The sequence below is a fragment of the Pseudopodoces humilis genome, chromosome 1, assembly GCF_049639895.1.
Source record: "Pseudopodoces humilis isolate 2021_Gansu_Grassland_sample_001 chromosome 1, ASM4963989v1, whole genome shotgun sequence".
Taxonomy (NCBI): domain Eukaryota; kingdom Metazoa; phylum Chordata; class Aves; order Passeriformes; family Paridae; genus Pseudopodoces; species Pseudopodoces humilis.
This window is the reverse complement of record NC_142200.1, coordinates 76,497,576-76,519,977: the sequence shown is the minus strand read 5'-3', so window position 1 is coordinate 76,519,977 and position 22,402 is coordinate 76,497,576. Positions and strand designations below refer to the sequence as shown.

Sequence of the window (22,402 nt, the reverse complement as noted above, 5' to 3'; positions counted from 1 at the left end):
ACTACACACATACAAAGATGCACACACATATATATATGTATGCATGTAACAAGTATTCCTGTGTCCATTCCAATGCCATTGGAGACACTAAGATCATCTAAAGTTGTCCCTTTAGGAGAGGGGGAGAGATGGAGTCCATCAATTCATATTGAGCCAGCAGAGATATTGTTTTTACTCTTCTCTCTCTTTTTACCCCAAACTTCTTCTTTTATATTATGTATTTTGGCACTTCCCAAAGGGATGGAACAATCACAGGCTATAGGTGGGATTTTGGTGACTGTGACTTATACATGTAATGCAAGTTCTCTTTTCTCTTCATTTGCATTCTTAGGGCTGTGAAAATTAATAAATAAATAGGGCTTAATGAGGATCTTCGTTACTTGCTTATTTACTATCAGTCATAATTTATAGTTCATACAAAGGTAAAACAAACACACTGGTCCTCCTCTACCTGCTGAGGCAGCAGTAAAGGCTGTCTGAGCTTCTCCAGAGTGTCTTTGTGAGCATTCTTGTCTCCTTGAAGGACCAGATTTACAAGTCTTGTGTCCAGTGAGGTGGAGTGAGGCTGACAGCCGGTACAGACATGTAGGTGCTCTTCTGTGCCCCACTGAGAGGCATTGAGGCCTCCTCTTGACCCCAGACATCCTTCCAACCTTAGGCCTAGTCTGAGGCTAGTGTGAGATCACCGAGGGGCACAGCTCATGTTTTTCTCAAGAAGCCTCATCAGGTCTTCACTGACTTAAAGCAATTCCACAGCAATTCTGATAATTTACCACAAAACCAGAGAAAACATATAATTTAGACTTGAAAAATGTGATGACTCCTCCTTCACTTCCCTTCAAAATTCCTTCTGAAGTCAGTTTATTTAACCAGAATTTGATTCCATTCTTTAGGCTTTGCAAATACTCTATTGTTGTCAGGCAGTGTTATGCCAGCTGATCAGGAAATACATGTACTAAACACAAACTTTGCATTGAAGTAGAGGATTACAAGTGATGGCTGAAAACCTACTTTCCTTCCGGTGTTTTGCCATTTGATGGGTTTGCAGCTGTGTGTATTTGTTGGAATTATTTCTGCATTACTATAAGCATCTCAGTCTTTTAAGTAGGGAATGAACCTAATGGTCTGGAAAATTGTTTCAATGTTTCTCAAAAGCTGTATGTGACACTGTAGTGTATGGTGCAGTAAACTCTTGTCAGTTAACAGCCATGAATGGGGTGGAATGTAGTTATAGATAGTGCACTGTAAAATAAAGATATTAAAGTAGCTTTTCTTCTCATTAAATAACTTTTTCAAGAGGACAATAATATCCAGTGATACTATTCTTATATATAGATTTTTATCAAGGTATTTATCTTAAACTTGGGTTCTGATTATAATAATCTTTCTGAATATCCTTTTTAATAAAAATGAAAAAAATAATTAAACAAACAACCCCATAAAATATATTTATATACAGTGATGTGTATTTTAATCCATCTGTATCTCACTGAATTTCAGTTTCAAGGAAAATAGAACAAGAAACAAAAAAGTTGTACTGTAAAAAGACAGGTTAAGGCTAGTCATTAAGCAAAATTATAATGAGATTTTTAAAGCACTAGAATGAATTGCCTGTTAAGAAATGCCAATTTTCTTAAAAGATGTCTTTAAAACATGTTAAATCAACATATACCAATAGTGGTTCAAACACAGTTGATCCATCCTTAGGAGAAGTCCTGTTTCTCTGTGATTCTTTCACTTTATACTCGGGCAGATGCATTTACAGAAGTAAGATTTAGTGCTTTAAACTGATATCCTTTTAGATTGTATTCCTGTAGAAATTAAAGATTCATTCAGGCTGGTAAATATATTGGAGAGGGGATATTAGGGATTTTAATAATTTCATTGCTTCCAGAGTGATTTTAACAGTGAAATGTTTATTTCTCATCTCTGAGGAAAAGTAAAACTAATTTTGTTTGGAGTTTCTTTTCTGGGGAAATGTAACTGTTTCATTAAGAATGTGAAATTCAAACTTTTCTGCTTTTTTTTTTTTTTTTTTTTTGAGTCTATAACATATCAGACAAAAATCAGCCAAGATCTGTTAAGGAGACTAATGAGTATTCTCACAAAATAAAAGAATTAGCCTAGCCTGCAAAGAAGATACTTGCTCCAGGGCTATCATTGAATGAATGGGCTGGATGGATTTCTGGGAAAAGTAGGTAAAGAACAAAACACAGATATACTATATCTCCTGTTTCTATCTGGTACTTTTGGAAGTATATGATCATCTGTATTAGACACCTACATGTACAAACTGCAGTTGCTCTGTGCATTGTCAGGAAGTTCTTTGTTTTCAGGATGCACCAAACCATGGAACAACTAAAGACTCAGTTTACAGTGGAAGATCTCTTTACTCCCTGGATGCATGACACTAGCTGTGTAGGTCCTTATCGTCTGTTTAGTACCTCAATGGTAAATCTAAACTGGGGTATATTTCACTGTGAGCATCAGCTAGTTATATTTGCTGTATATAGGAAAAAGACACAGAATTCTTAAAGGCATTCAGAATAAAGTTTTGGACAGGTTATACAGAACTTAGGTTGAAAAACATCCCAGGATGGATAGAAACACTGGTTAGGAATTGGTTTTCTTTTTTGTGTAGTATTTTAGTATAATGTTACACCATTTTTTCCCGTGCAAGATTCTAATTTATGTAAAATCGAACACTTGAGGCTAGATTGTCACATGATAAATGTATCCTTTTCATAACATTTGTCTCCTCAGTTCAAAAGAAGGGAGGAAAGAATTGAACATTACGCAGATACACACACATGCATATACAGCAGGAAAGGAGCATGAAATATCCTTCTTTTATTTTCTTTCCCTCTTTTTTATTTGAGTCCTTGTTGGATAAGTTATTGACAACTCTTGCACTTCTATGCTATAGCCAATATTATTTCATCATAAAAGCTTATTGTATTAAACTCATTTTATTGTCCATAAACAGAGTGAGAACATTGCTCTGCTGCAAACTAAGATACGTAGCCACAGAACAAAACAAACAAGAAAAAGCGGTCCTTTTAGCAATATAGAAATACTCACAGTTGATGATGTAGTGCAGTGTTTAAATAAACTTAATAGGAGTTCTTACATGAAAAAAATCTATACTAAAGTGTTTAGAATATTTCATAGGATTTCTTGAAATGTGGTGTGTTCCTCAACAAGATCATTTCAAATGACACTCAAGAATTTTTCAGTGTACAGCTGAAGGACAGTGTAAGTTGGTAGAAATTCATAGGCACTTTCATAAGCACTTTTAGAACATCAGACATCATAATTTGGTTTGTCTTGCTCATTAAAATATATGTATAGTATATTGATATATTTGTTTGTTTTCCATTTTGCACCACTAAAAAGAGATCATCTTTCCTCCAGAGAAAGTGTAGCCTTAATAATGAGGCACAAATACAAAAAAAGCATTTTGTAGCTTTCAGACTTCATAATTGCAGGGCTGGCAGTTTAAAAAAAAGATTAGACACTTTTGGAAGTCTGAGAAAAAGTTATGTTCTTCATATATTTTCTCACTGTTTGCTCAATATGTCCCTTTGAATATAGTGTTCACTAAATTCAGTAAACGTATATAATTATCAAGATTTCCTTTATGCCATTATAGAGTATGAATTTAATTCATAAATCCCTGGTGTGACAAGTCAGTATTTTTTTATAGGCCTTTAAAATAACAATAGTCTTAAAGAAGAAAATAAAAAAATTCCATTTTGACAGATTTATGAGAATTTATGGTGTTTATGCAGGACTGTCATATGCAGACATGTCTTCAGTCCTTTGCTAGAAAAAGCTTTCAAAAGTGCATCTAAAAACACGTGGAACTGAGAGGAGTTCAAAAAAGGTTCCCTACATGCTGGATTTGTAAAGCTCAAATAAATAGTGAGAACTTGTAAAATGCACAGAGCTGCAATCATAGACAATGGAAGGGAAGACCTTGTGTGCCTCTGAGCACTAAAGTACAGCATTTTTCCTGAAACCAAAATGTAATGGTAATCTATGTTTGAATTATATACATACATAATGCAGCAGTCATACTCTGAGCAGCACCTTTCTAAAACTTGAAAATATGAAGGGACTATTGCTATGGGTCAAAGGGGCTGTTCTGGAGCCAGCTGGCCTGGGCTGCTTTCTAATCATCCCTAAATACTTGCTATGAATCATGATATGTATTGCACATAAAAATTGGAAGGAGTTCTGACTCCAAAGTGTGTGCTCAAGTAGTTAGTTCATTTACTGGTCTGTGAAGCACTGGCTTTGTCGTGGACATGAATTCATTTCCAGGGACATGGGAGTTCCTGGTTTGGATTCTCACCTGGTGCCTGCATGACAAATAACAGACCAGCTGTTGGACTGTTGGAACTTTGGTCCTAAATGTTCTGCCATTTGGCCAATATCACTTAGGCAATCATAAATTTTCAATAGTTAATAAGCAGTAGTATTATCCAGGACATAATAAAGGATCAAAACCTTCTTTCTCCCTAATCTAATCACTGTCCCCTGCTTTACACAGAAAGACAGAATCCTTTCTGTTCTTCTGCAAATTAGAGATACACGAAACTAAGAGTGAAGGGAATGATTTGAAATTTCATTGTCCAGGGTTAGGGCTGATTTCTCAGAGACAAGCAGGCACACTTAATTGCAGGCCATGTTTTTAAATGACAGTTGTAAGGCATTTACAGTTGAAAATTGCACATTTTATCTATATTATCTTGCTATTGTGTAAAACAAATTATCTTGCTAGGGCTTTAATTTTTTTCAAAACTAGAACAAAAATAGATTTAATGTTCTTTGACAACTTCTAGAAACCTCAAATATCCTGTTCCTAAAAAAGAGGTTTTGTTATAATCAGATCAATATAGTCTTTTCCAAACTATGCATGTGTAGGGCATTAAAATATCTTAAGAGCCTGAAGATACATGTGTCATTTTCCTTGGACAAATGAAATTTTTAAAAAAAGAGTATTAAAAGTCTGTTCTTCAGTCTTTCTCAAAATTACTTCTGTAATGCATTTCACAAAAAACCCTAAGTGATATTGTATTACTATTATGGATCACGATGTAAAAGTTTTGTGCATGTCAAAATATAATTTTAAGGTTTACTTTTTTGTCTGCTGACAATCAGAATGCAACTTTTTGTTATGTCTTTGGAAGCATTTAAAATAATTTATTAGGACACTATATTCTCTGAAGTCAAGCTGTAGATTTTCCCATACATAGGCTAATGTTTGTCACTAAAAAAGAACTTTACAACTGTAAGAGTTTCTAATCAAAATTAAGAAACTATTGTTTACACAAATAGGCAATGTCTACTCGTGCTAAAGCAGCTACTGTGGACCATTTTCACTTCATGAGAAATTATATATTAGAAGTTTTCTTACAGAAACAGCAGAGCTACTTAAATACAGCAGAAAAGTACCCATAGCATTTGTGTAAATGTGAAATTCCTTAAAATAATCATGCTTCATTTTAATTTTCAGTTTCCTCAGAGCTACCACAATTAATTTTTGCAAATAACTGTGTAAAATCTAGGGAATACATAGTTCTTTGTAGTTGTCTCTCGACTTAGATCTATTTAATTTTCAATATTTGATTGAATTTACAATAGCAGAGTTTTAGGAAGTCAGAATTTTATTTTACACTCACACTGTTTGTTTGCTTAAATCTTGTCTCGTAAGATGAAGTTCTGAATTTCTTCATGAGAGTTTCATTGGTAGAAGTATACAACTCACAAAGCTTCTTTCTGTAATTATTGCATGCTCTATATTGGAGCATTACTATACCAGATAATGGACTTCACTTGCATGCTAAACTTTGTCCAGTAAGACAAGACAGTAAAATACTCTGGAGAGTCTTAAATGTAAGATTGGAAGTAGAGATAGAGAGATTTTAGTTTAGTTGCCTGTTAGTAAGAGGAAGCAAATGGCCCAAATAGGTATGCTGTCTGTATATCCTGTTCTTGACCTCAAAACATAGACTCAAATACATATTTTGATCTTCACCTGTGATTTTATTAACATTTTGGTATTAAAAAATTGTACTTATTATCCATATTCTCAAGAGCTGTAACAGCAACCTTGCTCATATAGGACACTCTTCCCTAATATGAACTTCCATCACCAGTAACACCTGTAGAGCAAAAAACTCATCAACTAGATTACTGGATTGACAACTTAGTCCTAATTGTACTAAGAAGCTTTTTGCCTAAAAATAACAGATAAGATTCTTTACTGGTGTCAATCAGCATAACTTCATTACCTTGATATGAAGTATCTGGATTTATACTGCATCAAGATTGACAATATGAGGTTCTGCTCACCCTCATCGAGTATATACTTTAAGAAGGTCTTAAGGAGGAAGGAGAAGAAAAGTATTTGACAGTTCCAGACATGGCAGGTGATAATAGTTGCAATATCTGCACTAGAAAAACTCCTGTCCACTCTGTATGGGACTCCTCATCCATCTGGTACCATGGATTTTTATGTTTCCCCTAGTACATAATTTCTTTAATTTCATATCAGATATGTAGATACACTAAATTTCTTTAGATACGCTGTTTCATATTACTTCAGATCATTCTAGAGATTTAGAAAATGGAGCAACACTTTCAGAGAAATGCTTGTTATAGTAGATTAAATTTAGGGGATAGACTTCTTATATAGGCATATATAAAGAAAACACTGGGTAAAAAATCTGTGCTTTATTCAATTAAAGAAGAATGCTGAAAAGAATTCTGAATGAAAACTTCTATACTGCTCTGAATTGCTGTTTCATTTTGTCATTATAATTAGAAATGGGGTATTTTTATATAGCCTGTGGTGTGGTGTTCAAGAACAGTTAGGCCAAGAATAATAATTTAGCCTGACAATAGGTAGTTAAAAAAAGTGAGCAATTGGATCTTAAATAAACAGCCTTCTTCTTTATGAACTTTAAAAAACAATCCTACTCCCCCTAAGTGTTAGTAGAGTAGGGAATCAGGTTTTTTTCTATTTTTAATTTGTATTTTAAAATAGCTGTAATAGTATAATTTAAGGTAAGCCATGTTAAAGAAAACCACTTTGCTCTTTATTATTGAAAGTTTATTTCCTAATGATTGGTTTATAAGTACATTTGAATAAGTTTCAATGAATCTTCATGTCATTATTTAGAACATGCACTTAGAGCAATCATTGACCTTTTGTATCAAACTCTAAATCAAGGTAAGCCTATTATCTGTATTGTCTTACTGTGAATTTTTTATATGAAATGGAGAAATTGAAAATAATTTTAGAAATTTTATGTGGTTTAGAAAGGAGCATATTGAGGTCCACTTTTTAAAGTCATTCCAGGTCCTCAGAAGGCAAGAATTTGGACAAGATGAACCCCAGTGTAGGAAAAAACATCCCTGACACTGCTATTGATCTGTTTTCTTGCACTTTGTTTAAGCTTATTGACGACTGAGCAAGTAAGCTGAGTCTTAAGTTGGTAGGTTTTGTTGTGTTCTCATGGGGAGAATTAAAAACTGAATGTACAAAGCAAAGACTGTTGCATTTTTGAGTAATTTTAAATGAGAATGGTAAGTAGGAAGAAGAAAAGGAAAGGATAATATTTTTTTCCTTTTCTTTTTTTCTTATAGAACCCACCATGGAAGTCTTTAATATATGATGCTTGAAATTATGGCACTTTTGCTTTGTTTCATGAAGTTGTATAACTTCCCTCACTCTGGGTGACAAAATCATGACTTTTCCAGGACAAATAACAAAATGTATGCAGAGTTATTCTTAAGTAAGTCTTGGTCCAGTAAGAGTTTTTCAAAGTCAGAGATAGAATTTTCAAATTTGTGATTTTTCTAAATTCAGCATAATTTCGAATGCAGACAGTGCTTGTTTCAAGTCAAGAGGTGTCCAATGCTAATATGTACAGCAGAAGTTGAGCACTTTGTTGAATAATGTATTCAGTCAAATTAGAAACAGCTGTATAAAATTGAGTTGTGTCATATTTTATGCTTTGTGTGACCTTACTATGAGGTTTTTAATTTACTGTGGTGTGAGAGTGCCTCTTTTCCACAAGTTACCCCAGTAATTCAGTAATGCAGTAATCATTTTCTTGATAGCAGTGTTCTGTAACGAATGAACAACGAAGACTGCTGTAAGTCAATCCTAAGATTTATTGTACTTCCAGGTAGAGATTTACCTTTTCTCTGACTAGATCTGTCTGACTTTTGGGTTAATAATTCCTGATTGAATCTCAACAGAAGTCAATAGCTACCTATTATGTCACCTTATACACAAAGATTTTGTGGATGTCTGGTCTAAGAAAGAAAATAGTATTTGTGAACATGTGTCAGATTCTTTATAAGATTCCTTTAAATTTTATTTATATATCACCATCATATTTGTGTCCATAAGAAAATTCTGAAAATTGTGGTTCACCTAAAGCTGCCACAGACACATTTTCAGCATTTGAAAATATTTATTTGGTATCTGCCATGGCTCCTTAATCAGCCTTCTGTTTATCCAGAGTACAGTTTTAGATATTTTTTTCTCTTATGCAATTTGAACTAATACTTTTTATTGTGTGAATAGATTAGGATTTTTATACAAGTACAGAAGCTTCAAAGAATTTAAAAATGTTTTGGTCATTCATTTTGCTTTTCAAGAGAACATTATGATAATACTCTTTTCTAGAATTTTTCTGTCAAGGGCCTCTAAGGAAACCAATTACTCATATTTTAAGGTAGTTGTATTATATATACATATCTACATATTTACACTCTGATACACTATATCTAGCACTAAAGTGCTTCCCACAATTAAAAACTGTTTTTTTATTGATGGTATTCTGCTGGTTATTGAATTTAATAGTTTTTCTTTAAAAAGGTATTAGCTTGCATGGCCACTGTCATAGGACATTAACAGAATTGTTTTCCTTGTAATCCAGGTATCCAGGATCGATGGAAAAAATGATTCATATTTGCATGTTGACACCAGTCTCAATGCATTTCGTTCACATTTTGCAGATAAGCATACTGAAGTGCTCAGTAAGGTTGCATCTTAAGTGACTTACAAAAATTATGTTATGCCATAATGCTGTAACATCCATAACATGTTATACAAGGGTCAGTGAAGCACTGCTGTTCAGTAGAACACTTGTGGGTGTGTAAGGAGTGAGTATCACAGGGAGAAAAAACCACAACCAATGTGTAAATGCTTGGTGCGTTGGCTAAGCCGGTCTTCTTACTGACAAATAATATGAATTATATGTCTTGACCTTGTCAGTCCATTGTAATTAAATTATTCAATAGACAAAATTTTGTCTAGATGTGGAATCTTTTCAAGACTGTATGTTGAATTCAGTTTTTTTATTAGCTGGGCACCACTTTGAACCTATTAGAAAGGGGGGATTTATACCCATAGTCATTGTCTATCTTCTTGGCCTCTTATCAAGGTGATCTACTTTAAAAAGAAGCCAAAATATTATTCAAAATAATGGGAAAGTATACTAATTATCTCCAATTATTTAGATATATTATTATGCACTTGTTAAAGACAAAAAGTTAAATTTGCATAAAAAATAATTTATTAATAGTAGATGAGAAATATGAAATAAAATCTGTGGCTCCATCTTTATTTTCTTTCATTATGAAGGAAGTAATAAGGAGCTTTGGATTATTCCTGGAATATTAGCAGCTTTAACCTTCATCTGTATCTTTCTTTGTCATTTTTTTTCAAAGTATAGATTAAAGATATGTTTGTGTAGGCCAGAAGGTATGTGACATTACAAGAAGAAATGTTCAATAGTAGCGCTCTATTCTATTTTAAGAGAGCATGATTTCCAAGCTTTTGAATATAAGTAGTTAATATTCAGGTTTTTTTAAACTCTTGTCAAATGTGATGTTCTTTGAGAAGATTCATGTACTTAATTCCCATCTGCTATGTTCAGAGGTGCATCCCCTTTTTACTTGTTTTGTTTGTCACATGTCATTAGGTTTTTTCTCCTCACAAAGGATTAAATTCCCGTAAGAAGTTTATATCTGAAGAAATTGCACTTATCAAGTAATTTAATTGCTTCCAGCACTCTTTACCTTTGCCTGTGTCATGGCAGCAAATTTTTAATTTAATTAATTTGATTGTCCCACTATGAAAACTGGGAGGTGCTGTGATCACATTTGATATCCATGCAATTGCCACATAAATTGGTGTATTTTCCACTCAGTGAAAATTTCTTCATATTCCTTGATTTAGGAGGCATCAGCAAAATACCTTTTTTCATTTTGTAATTTCTATATGTTACTCATTAAGATGAGTAACATCTTAGCCTTAGAGAAGGATATTTTTTATTAATAGTTATTTTAAAATATTTTTTTTCTCCTGGAGATATTAATTGTAATACAATCAGTCTGGTCAGTCAACTCCTGCTTTTAATACCAAATGAATCCTATTCTAGCCTATTTTTTTAAAATGTTTACTATTTTCCTTTTAAAATATTCTTACTTTTTATTTTTTAGCAGTTGTCCTTAAATGTTGGATTCATGTATTTCATTTCAATGCTAATTTTCTTTAAAGAAGGCTATACTGTCTTTTGGTACTATTGTCATGACCAGAGGAGAAAATTGACCACTAATTGTAATTTCTATAGTGCTATGACTTTCATCCATGAAGTGTGTAGGTATGTCCCTGTAAAGGAACAAAATGTTAGTTATATAAAGCAGATCTAAATCAAAGGGCTAGATTTAAATCCATCTTTGTTATAAAATAATTCAGAATGTAATAAGACCATAAGCTTTATATTGCAGTTTTGTGTTTACAGTTACATTTTTAACCAAATCACAAATTCAAGTCTACGTCTATTGAGAGTTCTAAATTTTAACTTTCTTTTGAAATTTTAAGGAAAAAAAAGTATTTGCTGATTTTTTAAGTATCTGTCTTAAAATGGAAAAATTGTGCCTCTCTTTCAAGGTGGAATAATATTAGAATTTGAAATGTGTTTTAATATACAGGATATGTACAGAATATTAAGTTACAATAAAATAGGCTAAATTCATACCCTAGAAAAAGCAGTGATAAAAAAGTGCTTTCATTCCAAAAGAAGGAATAATATTATTAAATTACCACCTGAAACACTTTAAATCCCTCAGTAAATTGTAAATCCCACATTTAGCTAGCTATTAAATAGATATTTAAAATTACATTTGAATCATAATTGTCTATGATCATGGCATGACAGATATATTAGAAACTAGAGTATGGAGGATCATATGTGACCCACTGGCCTTTCATCAAATCTCTAGAGACCATGATCATGTTCCAACAACAGAATGGAAATTTTCCAATCAAAAAATTCTTAGTTCCCCATGACAAAATAGTTTGCCATTAAAGTGGAGCTGTGTGATTATTTTATTTTTTGTTTTCCCCACTAAATAGAAAACCTCTGAGCTCAAAATATTAAAATACACCCTGTTTTATTGGGTGCAATTCAGACATTCAGGAAGTAGGCTGTAAAATAAAATTCTGCAGTGGTTACTGAACCTAAATGAATTCTTACTTTGTGTAAGGAAAAAGATAAATTCTTTCAAGTGTACCAGACAAATAGGTAGGTACTTAGTAAAATACTTCAGCAAATGCATAGCTGCACACCTGGCTGTGGAAGATATTTTCTTAGTATTTGTCTCCACTTGAATTAAAAAGTCTTGATTTTTACAGTCTCAGTTACTGTAGATCCTTCTGATGTAGCTTTTCTTTCATGTAAGTTAAATGGTTCTTCGCAGAATGCTAAAAAAGAAGACATAACACATGGTCATATGCTGCAGAGCATAAGAAGTATCTTTAAGAAAATTTGGTAAAAAAAAGGTATTGACTGCAATTCAGTAACAGGAGTTAATTCAGTGAGCCTGAGACGGAAGTAAAACTTGCGAAAAATAATGTTATTTTCAGGACTTTCTCAAATCCAGAAATGTTTGGGAAAAGGGAAGAAAAGGAGCTATCCACAGTAGTAGATATATCAATCGTTCATCTCAGTGTTCTTTTTTCTCAGTTTCATCTTATACTTTGAGGATAAATGCAGGACCATCATGACGAAATGTCACGATTGCAAAAGGTTGTGAAGAACTTGCAGTATAGAGAAAGAAGATTTTGTGGTTATGGGCAAGAGGAGGAAAAGCATAATCAAGTTTAATAGCATTATATAATAAAATTACTTATAAGACATATATAGTTTAGTTTTAAGTAGTCCTGGCAATAGCAGGGGCTTGGACTTGATCCTTATTGGTCCAATTCACTTTAAGAGATTCTATGGTTCTACAGTAATTCTGGTCTCATTAATTTGGAAATGTCACTTGAGAAAAATGATACGGGTTTTATTATTCAATAATAAATCAGTCATCAATATCATGTATTCCATATAAAAAATAAAAATATTGCAATTAAAATAGGTGTTATTAAAATCTTAACTGGAAAGTAAGTAGGTTTCTCATCATACATGGTCAAGAAAGATAGATTCAAATTGGAAAATTTTATTTTCAAAACCGTCAAATTGTTACACACAAACAAAAAAAATTAAAATTAAAAAACCCTAGAAAAACTGGTGTGCTTTATAGGTGCATAAACTTAGAAAAGAAGTTGGAAGAATATGTGTTCTGGGAGAGCCTTCCATGTGGGAAAAAAAACAACTCTCATATTTTTAAAATGGAAATAGGTATGACTGTTTGTAAGGGCAGAGGTCCAAAGCTGTGTGTACTTCTTAGCTCCATTCTAATAGATTTACCCGTCCATATGTTGCATTTGATTTTTGACATAGCAGTCAAACTTCTGTAATAAATTCTTTTCTTAATACCAGAAACAGTATGGTGTGTACCTGTAATGACGCCTACATCTTGTTTTTTAAATTTTCTTCTTTTCCTTCCTACTAAAGATGGATAAATACTGAAGGCATTGCTGAAAGTACTTGGTTAACAGGGTCACAGTGCTGCCTTAAAAAATATGAGGCAAAATTAAGGCTGTGTTTAAATTTAAAAAACCTGTGACAGCTTTCTATTTCAGTTTTTTTTTTTTTTTGGTAACTGTTTTAGTCAGGGAAATATCTTTCTTGAGATGAACTTCCTGTCTTTTTGTGGGATATATAACCCCTGACAAGCATACAGAAGATACTCAGGGGCAATTCCAACTTTAAAAGAAACTGGAGCATTTAATATTATCTTAGTGAAAAAGGCAACAAAGTTCTCTTTACACATTTTGGGATCAATAGTGAAACTTGAGATTATACATGATTTTAGTGCTGCACTGCCAGGACAGTTGGTGGAGTTGCTAGTGACAAGGACAGAGCATTAGGGTCCTCACAGTAGTTACATACCTCACACTGATGATACGATTTCAAGATGTATAAATGTATATGAAACCCAGGAAAAAGAGGGAGCTGAATCTTCTCTCACCTTCTGCCTTTAGCCCATCAAAACTTTAAAACTAGTTTTCTTATTCTAAACTTTGCATACAATGTTTTGAAATTAAGAGCCTGCCCTATTTCATTGTCTCAGTTTTAAGTTTTCAGAGAAGAGGAATTTGCTGCGAGACAGATGAAATTATTAGTCATGATCAGTCATCCACAAATCCTTATTAACTATCTACGTGTCTTGACTCAGTATCATACCCCTTGAAGCAGAGGAAAGTAAGCATTAATCAGGGGAATTTCTGTTTGTTTAAATTAATTTCAAAAAGCAAGTGTCTAATACTAGGGAGGATAGTGTAGAAGATATGTTCTACTATGTTACATTTGGTCTGTTACAAGTTGAAATGGAAGGTTCTTTTAAAAAATCCCATACTTCTTATGTGCATGTACATAAGCATGATACATCTGGTTTCAATGTAAAAAACTAAAACAATTAATTTGAAAAGTCAAAGCAGGACATTCTCAGTTCTAGTACATTCCCATATTCCTATTTATCAGTAAAATGAATTCTCAGAAGAGTAGTACCAAATTTTGTGAACCATATTTAATTTGATGAAAATGCATATTTAAATTATAGCAGTTACTTTTATCTAAACGACTCCATAAATTTCCTTTTCTAAATGTATAGTGTGTATAAGTCATGGTTATTTTCAATATATCATGTTGGAATTTCTGAAAAAATATCTATTTCAAAAGGTACCATTTTAAGAAAAAAGCACTGAGGAAGTAAATTAGACTGGTATACTATTTTTAGCCAGTTTGTCCAAATCTACACTTCTGATGGAAAGTAACTTACAGTGCAAAACTGTGTTAAAATAATTCTAAAACTTCATGGATACTTAAAAAATATTCTTTGTGCATGGATCTCCTTATTTTTGTGTGATTTGCTTTCAGAAGAGAATGGAAACAATGGTATAAACTACATTATTTTTTCCATTTTATATGTAATAATGGTTAAATGATTTTATTGAAGAAATGCAAAAAAAGTATTTTTAAAACACAAGGAAAAATATGCTCTGGAAAATACTTTTTACATAATCTGAATCTGTGGGAATCAAAAAAGCTTGAGAATCGTGCTGCACATAAAATTCTTCTGAAGAGTATGGCTCTACTTCTTAAGACTCTTTGCATTAGTAATTATTATATGATTAAAATTTACCCAGAAGCAACATCTGATAATGCTATGGTATATTTACTTACCTGTTATAGCAAGAGCTCACTTTCAAAATCCAACAGAAGTTAAGCTAAAATTTTAGCTCTTTAAAAATGTTATGTTAATAAATTGGGCATTTTACATATTTCTTTATTAATGTCTATGAAACTCTCTCTAGTCTATAAATGTATTTTATGTATTGGTGTGCTCAGAACTGGACCCAGCACTCCAGATTTGATGAGCAGAGGGGAAGGATCCCCTCCCTCAACCTGCTGGCAATGCATTTCATGATGGAGCCTGGGAAGATGTTGGCCTTGTTTGCTGCAATGACACACTGCTGGCTCATGTTCAATTTGAGGACCACACCAGATTCTTTTCTGAAAAGCTCAAAGCTCCTTCCCAACTTGTCGGTCCACAGCACTTACTGGTTCCCTACTACTTCATTTGACATTTCTCTTTACTGAATTCCATGATTTTTCTGTCAGTCTGTGATCAAAGAGATTAACAGGTTTAATTTACGGGCATCATCATAGGTGAAAAAGGTCTCCTTATTGAAGCTGTGCCAACAGAGTTGTCTGTTCCTGCTTTTATTTTAGTCTTTGCTTCTATATGTGCTGGTAACTAAATGTGAAAAAAATTCTGATGATAAAAAATAAATAGATAAAAAATAATAAAAAATAATAGAATTTTAGCATCATTCAATATTGGTTTTCTCTCTCTAACACAGTAATAACAATAAAAAGTTTACCTTTTACTTTGCAATTATTAAGTCAAGCATAAACAAAAATCTATACGTTTGACATGTATCCAAAACAAAACTAAATCTATTAAAAATTTTTCAAATAAGAAAATCTAGCTTTGGGGTAGTTTTAAGAGATATGATTAATATTAAGATATTAATTAAGAAATTATATTTTGTTAGAATTTTGTTAGAAAACACCTTGTGTCTTATTCCTTGGGGTAAGAGTTACAAGTAATTAGTTTTTCTATTAAGTAGCTATTTAAAGAGTTACATGAGAAAACTGTTCTTTTGGCAATGTAACTTTAGGTCAGGAATGTTACGAATGTTAGAATAATTATTTCATAATATAGTAATTGATTTAATAAATATTGTTTGAAATTCTTCATATTATCCAGCAGGTTTACTGTCTAGCAGCATCTAGAGTTGTGTTTTATGCATGTATATATATGGCACAAATAACTGAAAACAACTTAACTCCTCCTTTCCTTTAAAGAAAAGTTATACCCAGCCTTTGCTTTTGCTTGAAGAAGCGAATCTTGATCTTTTGTTTGTTTTCTTTCCCTCACAGGAGTCATCAGGACTGCCTTGCACAACATGGACAGGGAAGCCAGAGAGCATTATTCCGTTGTCATTCAAGCCAAAGATATGGCTGGGCAGGTCGGAGGGCTGTCAGGGTCAACAACTGTAAATATCACACTCACAGATGTCAACGACAATCCACCCAGGTTTCCTCAGAGTATGTACAATTTCAACATATAACTGATTTGAAAATCATGTCGATTTTCAGTGAAGTAAGAAGCCATTAGTGAAATCTAGTTAGTAGTCAGATTCGTGGGGGAAAGGCAGCTTGGAAAGCATTTGGATTAACCAACATTTCTAAATTTTCCAGTAGTTCCAGATAAAGCACCAAGACGGCATAGCTAAAATACTGAAACCAGTAAAGATTTCTTTCAGTATAACCAATGGATAATATAGAGATGGGTTACAAAAATATACTGTTCTCATATGTGGGTTATTATCCAGTTCTTGTTAAATGCATATTTCAAAAACTGTGTGATTTTGATCCCACGAGGGAATGATGATGTTCCTATGGTAGAAAGCAGCAAAAGGCTATTCGATAAAATATTTAATACAACATGCCTTTGGCTACTTCATATGCATCTATCAAGTTTTTTTGCTTCTGCTTTCTCTATACCAAACTAAACTTTTAAGATCAATTACTACATTTCAGCTGGTCAAAACCTAAGGTGTTTGTCACTATTGTTGTGCAATGGTCGAGTCTGACTTTGTCAGAGTGAAATTAATTGTTGGTGTTGATTTTAAACAATATTATCACATTAATATATCAAGAGTAAATACCAGAACAGAATATCTTAATGTGACCACTAATGGGAAGCTAATTTCTATCCAGCACTTTGGGTACACATTAATCTGACACAGTAGCTGGGATCTTGTAGGAATTCTGAATTCAGTCAACAATTCATTCAAAATTCTTCTGGAACATAAATGCATTTTTTCTGCATATTCACTCAAAGCCAACAAGAATGTTGTAATCTGGCTCAGATATTGTGTGAGCTACTGTAGAACATACTGGCCTGGTAGCTATAGGTACATCCACCAGGAAATGCCTTAAGCTGTTTGAATGAAAAGATTTATAAACAATAGTATAGATCACAAGGCTCCAAGGAAAAACAAAGCTCCCAGGCTATACACGTTATATAAAATCTGGCCAAACAGTAAGTAGGCTTATTAAGAGTGTTGTAGAAATGAGTATCTTCTCTGTGCCTCACGAAGACTTGAAAACATAAAGTTTTTGAAACACATCCTTAAAAACAGTATTTTTGGTTTTATGTTTCACAAATTCTTCACTGCATCCATCATTCTATTTAATACTTCCTAACAATTGGAAAGGCAAAAGGTAAGGCTTACCTTTGAACACGAGCTAAATTAAAAAGAAAGAATGTCTTATGTTTCCTGCAGACTCAATGGATGCAGGAATGGATCCCTACCTATCAGGTTTCAAGAACTGTCCTCTTTTATTTTGAATGGAAGGGTTTAAATAGCAAACTGATTGGCAAGCAGAAATGTACATTGGCGTATGCTTTTATCTGTATTAATATTTTTTTCAGAAGTCAAAGAAACATAAAATGTTCATATAATAATTTATACATTTTACAGGATTCTAATATCATTGAAAATTACAAAATATTTCACATCTAATGAAAACTTATAAAGGCAGAATAAAATTTCATCTTAATATTTATTCTTTTCAACACAAAATATTATTTCTAAAACAAATCTTGTAGAATACGAACATTTTCTTTCTTTCCTTACAGAAGATTCCTATACGCAGTTATGAGTGACATTATTTCTTTTCTCCTTTTCAAGAACCATATTTTAAACACCTTGCAAAAGAGCAGTGGCTACATGTTAGTAATAGAGAATGAAAATACGGTTGGTCTAAAAAAGGCTGTGTTACCATCATGAACTATATACACAAGTCTTCTAAAATAAATAATGTCTTTGTTAATTTTTCCTCTGTTTCCTTTGTGTGCCATAATTTTCAGTTAAATTTCTCTTCAATTTCCTTATTAGACGGAATGCTAAATGAGACTTACTGAGGCTTGTCACATTCAGAATTGAATTCAAGGGAAGTGCTAACCAAAACTGCCTATATCGAGTGTATAACCCTTGGGACAGGCTGAGCCTCAGCTAAACCACAGACTTTCTTTTGGTTAGTTTCCTTTTCTCCGTTACCATACTTGTGAGTTTTGAATCTGATTCTAACTGTATGAGTACCTTACTTGAGAACGTGCTTGGAAGTACATCTGATTGATGCTATTATTTTTTGTTTTATTTATAAATATTCTTTGTTGCATACATTTAAAAGATAGTACCTTTCTGGATTTAGAAGATCAGTGTTCGTTAGACATGCAAAATGCAGTAAGATGTGCAGGATTTTTCCCCTTAAAGAAACACTTTAAACCACAACTTAGAAATAAAGGTTGTACATATATCTGTTTGAAAGGGTTTACTGTGGTTTTCTCTGTATTCATTCTAAATAGAGCTGACTTCCTTTCACAGAAACTCCTAAAAGAAGAGCAACAATTTTCCAAAATACAAATAAAATCTAGGAGGAATAATATGAAACAGAACTGTATAATTTTATCAGTCTTATTTCTGGTATAGGAAACAAAGCTGAAAAATTCTGATTGCAAGACTGTAGTATGTCTCAAAAGTAGGAAAGGGGTCGTGAATTCAGCAGAATAGCCTGAAACCTCACGTTTTTTGCTTCTCAATTGCTTCTTGTGCATCTTGTACAATACTGATTTCCTTCAACATCATAAATTTCCTTTCTTTCAAGAGACAAGTAATAAATGAATTATCTATTCAATGTAAGCTGACAGACAGTGATCTGCATTGGAATATTTTTGCATCTCTCAGTTCTTGTTAGTATTACCACTGATGGATCCATGTGGTTGATGACTAAGGGCCCTAATTTCATAGTCATAATTTAGTTCATAATTTGCCAGAAGATATTCCATCTTCTAATGGCAGTGTTATCAGCCTTGAACTACATCAGAGTATTCTGTATATTTTTCTTTCAAGAATTCTCTCTGGTGTTGCTTAAGATGAATAAATTCTCTGTGTTTTGCTTTGTTTAGTCCGAGGAGATTCTGATAGCATCAAGATCATCACACTAGGCAGAGGCTTCTATTGACATGCTTTGTACATCAAGTGCTAAGGATTACATTCTGGCCAGCGTGTAGATCTATAGTTGCTGTGTCTAGACTCTAATTCGTAGATTTTGGTTTTTGATACATCTAGTTCAGTTCCCTAAGATAAAGCAGAATTGAAATACAACTCATGACTTAAAACACTTTTTATAAAGCTTGATTTTTGAGGCTTGATAGTTTCATGGCAATAGTAAACAATATGAAATTATGTATATGCATAATTAGTTTGGCCTCTCTTTTTGCAATATCATTGTATGAAAAGTGCAAAGCCATGTTTAAATAGGAATGTGATATGAAGATACTCCTGTTAGCTCTGAAAAAGTAAACTCACATCCCAGAAGCAGACATTAACTCTGCTCAGTGCTAGTAAGGTAACCACTATCTGGCCTTGTTAATATAACTCATTAACTAACTAAGTATGAAAGTATCTGCTATTCATTTTCTTTTGAAATTCACTACTCCAGTGTGGTCATTTCTGAATCCCCAGTTCCATGTGGTAGATCCAGTTCTCATTATTTCCTGTCATGAGAACTGTCACAACTTCGTGTCATGAATTGTCAGCACATTCTCACTCCACACTGCCATGGGCTGCAGCCTGTCCTGTCCTACCTGGTGACTAGTCCAGGGCTATCTGCCTTCTCTTTTACCACTTGGCTCCTGACAAATGTGATGAGGAAAGCAAAATTTTCTCTGATTGTTTTTAGCATGTCTTTCTCCTTTTTTCATCCAGTAATTGCTAAGAGGCTTATAGAATCATAATGTGTTTCAGGTCTCTGTCATTCTGTTAGATTTGCCTGAAATTGGACAAGGGTTAAAAATTATTGGAGACTATTGAGTTAAAAAGATTGCAAAAGTTTTGTGTCCTCAAGAAACTCAGATTTTAAATAAAACAAGATAAGGACATGATAACTGTTTTTTCTTGAGATTGCTGACATCTGATCAATTGTATCTTTTTAAATTACAATTTTTTCCTATCTAGTATAATCTAGATCCTGATCATTGTGCCATTTATGGGCTTGAGAAGTGGGACCACGTAAACTAATGTAGCTCAAGAAGTCCAAGTGCAAGGTTTGCACCTGGGTCAGGGTAATTCCAGGCATGAAAATAGACTAGAAAAAGAACTCAATAAGAGTACCCCGAGGAGAATGACTTGGAGTTTCTGGTGGGCGGAAAGTTGGATGTGAACAGTCAGTGTGGGCTTGCAGCCCAGAAAGCCAACTGCATCCTGGGCTACATAAAAAGAGTTGCACCCCTCAGGTCAAGGGAGGTGATTGTCCCCCTCTACTATGCCCTTGTGACACCCCACTTAGAGCGCTGTGTCCAGGTCTGGAGTCCTCAGTACAAGAAAGATATGGACGTGTTAGAGTGGGTCCAGAGGAGGGCCATGAAAGTGATCAGAGGTCTGGAACACCTCATTGATGAAGATAATCTGGAAGAGGTCATGTTGTCAACCTGGAAAAGAGAGGGCTCTAGAGAGACCTCATTGCAGCCTTTCAGTATGTAAAAAGGATTTACTAAAAAAGACTGAGAACAACTTTTTACAAGGGCAGGTAATGACATCAGAAGGGGGGACATTTTTAAACAGAAAGAGAGTAAGTTTAGACTAGGTATCAGGATGCACTGGCACAGGTGAAGTTTTGAAGCTTTGGATGTCTCATCCCTAGAAGTGTTCAAGACCAGGTTGGATGGGGCTCTGAGCAACCTGGTCTAGTGAAAGGTGTTCCTGTCCATGGTAGAGGAGTTAAAACCAGATTGTCTTTTGGTGAATGCCTTCCAACCCAAGCCATTCTATGTGTCTACATGTTGATGAGTCCAGCAATGATCCAGTATCCAGGGAGTATTAGGAACAATTTCCTAATTCTTCTGCTTTTCTAGTAGAAGAAGTTTACTTTTCTATTCTACTTTTAAAGAAACTAAAAGTATTCTGCTTTTACAAGCAACTTTTAAAGGTTGCTTATTTATTAAGATTTTTTTCATTATAATTAGACTAATATCTTTTCCTCATTTCGTGCTCATCACTTCCTGTCTGTATGACTATTACATTTTGATGTAATAGCTGCACAACGTAACTGTGGTGCTGAAAAGTATTTTTCTTCTCACGTATTCTTGAAGGTAGATATATGTTGAATTGATTGAGCTTTTAAAGTGTGTTCTCAGGTTTCAAAGTCAGTGCTCAGGTTTCCCTGAGTGAGTGACACTTCCTTTGTGAATACAGGTAGTGTTAAGTATACTGATTTTCTGCCTTTACAGAGAATTATCACAAGGCCCTGACCTTTTTCTTGTTGTTTTTGAAAATGGCTATAGTGTTACATCAGAAACAGAATGAGGGGCAAGTATCAAGTTTCTGTTTTTGTCAGTTTTCAGAAACTTCCTCCTGATTGTAACAGCCAGGAGCAAAGGTAACAGGGGAAAACTGCTGTTGTGGTGAAGATGTTAGTTTTAAACGAAGAAGTATGTTGGGGTTTGGTTCTCTAGAAGTATTTAAAATACCTGCTTAGCAAAGTGATAGTGTCCTAGCACAAGGACAACGAGCTGTTTTAGGGAGTGGTAAAACAGACAACCCTTACTGATCTGAGGGATTTTCTAAAATTACTCTTATACTGTGTCTTTGTAATGTGCCAGAATCAATAATTTGTCTAAGGGATGCCTTGGACATATGAGAAACACATTACTTGAGATGTGTTCATTCAGTTCAAAAGCGAGTTAAGACGTGAAATAAAAGTATATGTACCTTTGAGTGTATGCTGCCATAGACTGGAAAATATTATCTAAAGTGATTTGTTTAATTGTCTTAAAATTGTCTTCTTCATCTTTTTATTATTTTTTTGTTTGTTTGTTTTGTTTTTTTTTTTGGTGAGAAGAATTGTATGTTCTGATATTTGCACAATATTTGAAGTTAAAGCTACCAAATTGTTTCATATCATACTGAAATATCACAAGTCATTTAATGGCATTTGATCACACAGGAAATCTCATGATGTTCTGTTTCCTGAGCAGAATAAGTGTGATTTCTGCAATCAGTTTTTACTGTAAAATTTAATGAATTAATTACAATACTTTTCAAGAGTATTAAATATCTTATTGTAAAACTCTCCTTTAATGAAAATTCATGACAATAAAATTTGGTGGCAGAATTGTTTATGAAATTCAAATATTAAAGGAAGACTGATGGGGGAAAATACACTTATGTCGAAGTCAGATTAAATACTTTTAATAAATATGTGGTCTATGCACTGAGTTTTAGCACCACCTAGGTGCATCAGCATTACTCATAACAGTACCATGGAGTTTTATTTCATTTTATTGAGTA

The 22,402-nt window shown here is 33.5% G+C and overlaps 1 protein-coding gene across 3 annotated transcripts in view; it reads left to right on the top strand.

Moving 5' to 3' along the window:
• Positions 1-22,402, top strand: part of CDH18 (cadherin 18) — a 321,195-nt gene that overhangs the window by 239,144 nt on the left and 59,649 nt on the right. For all 3 annotated transcript variants that reach the window (XM_088053404.1, XM_088053413.1, XM_088053400.1), the window contains exon 8: positions 15,924-16,091. In XM_088053404.1, coding sequence (XP_087909530.1) covers positions 15,924-16,091 — 168 coding nt within the window. The remainder of the gene's footprint in view (positions 1-15,923; positions 16,092-22,402) is intronic.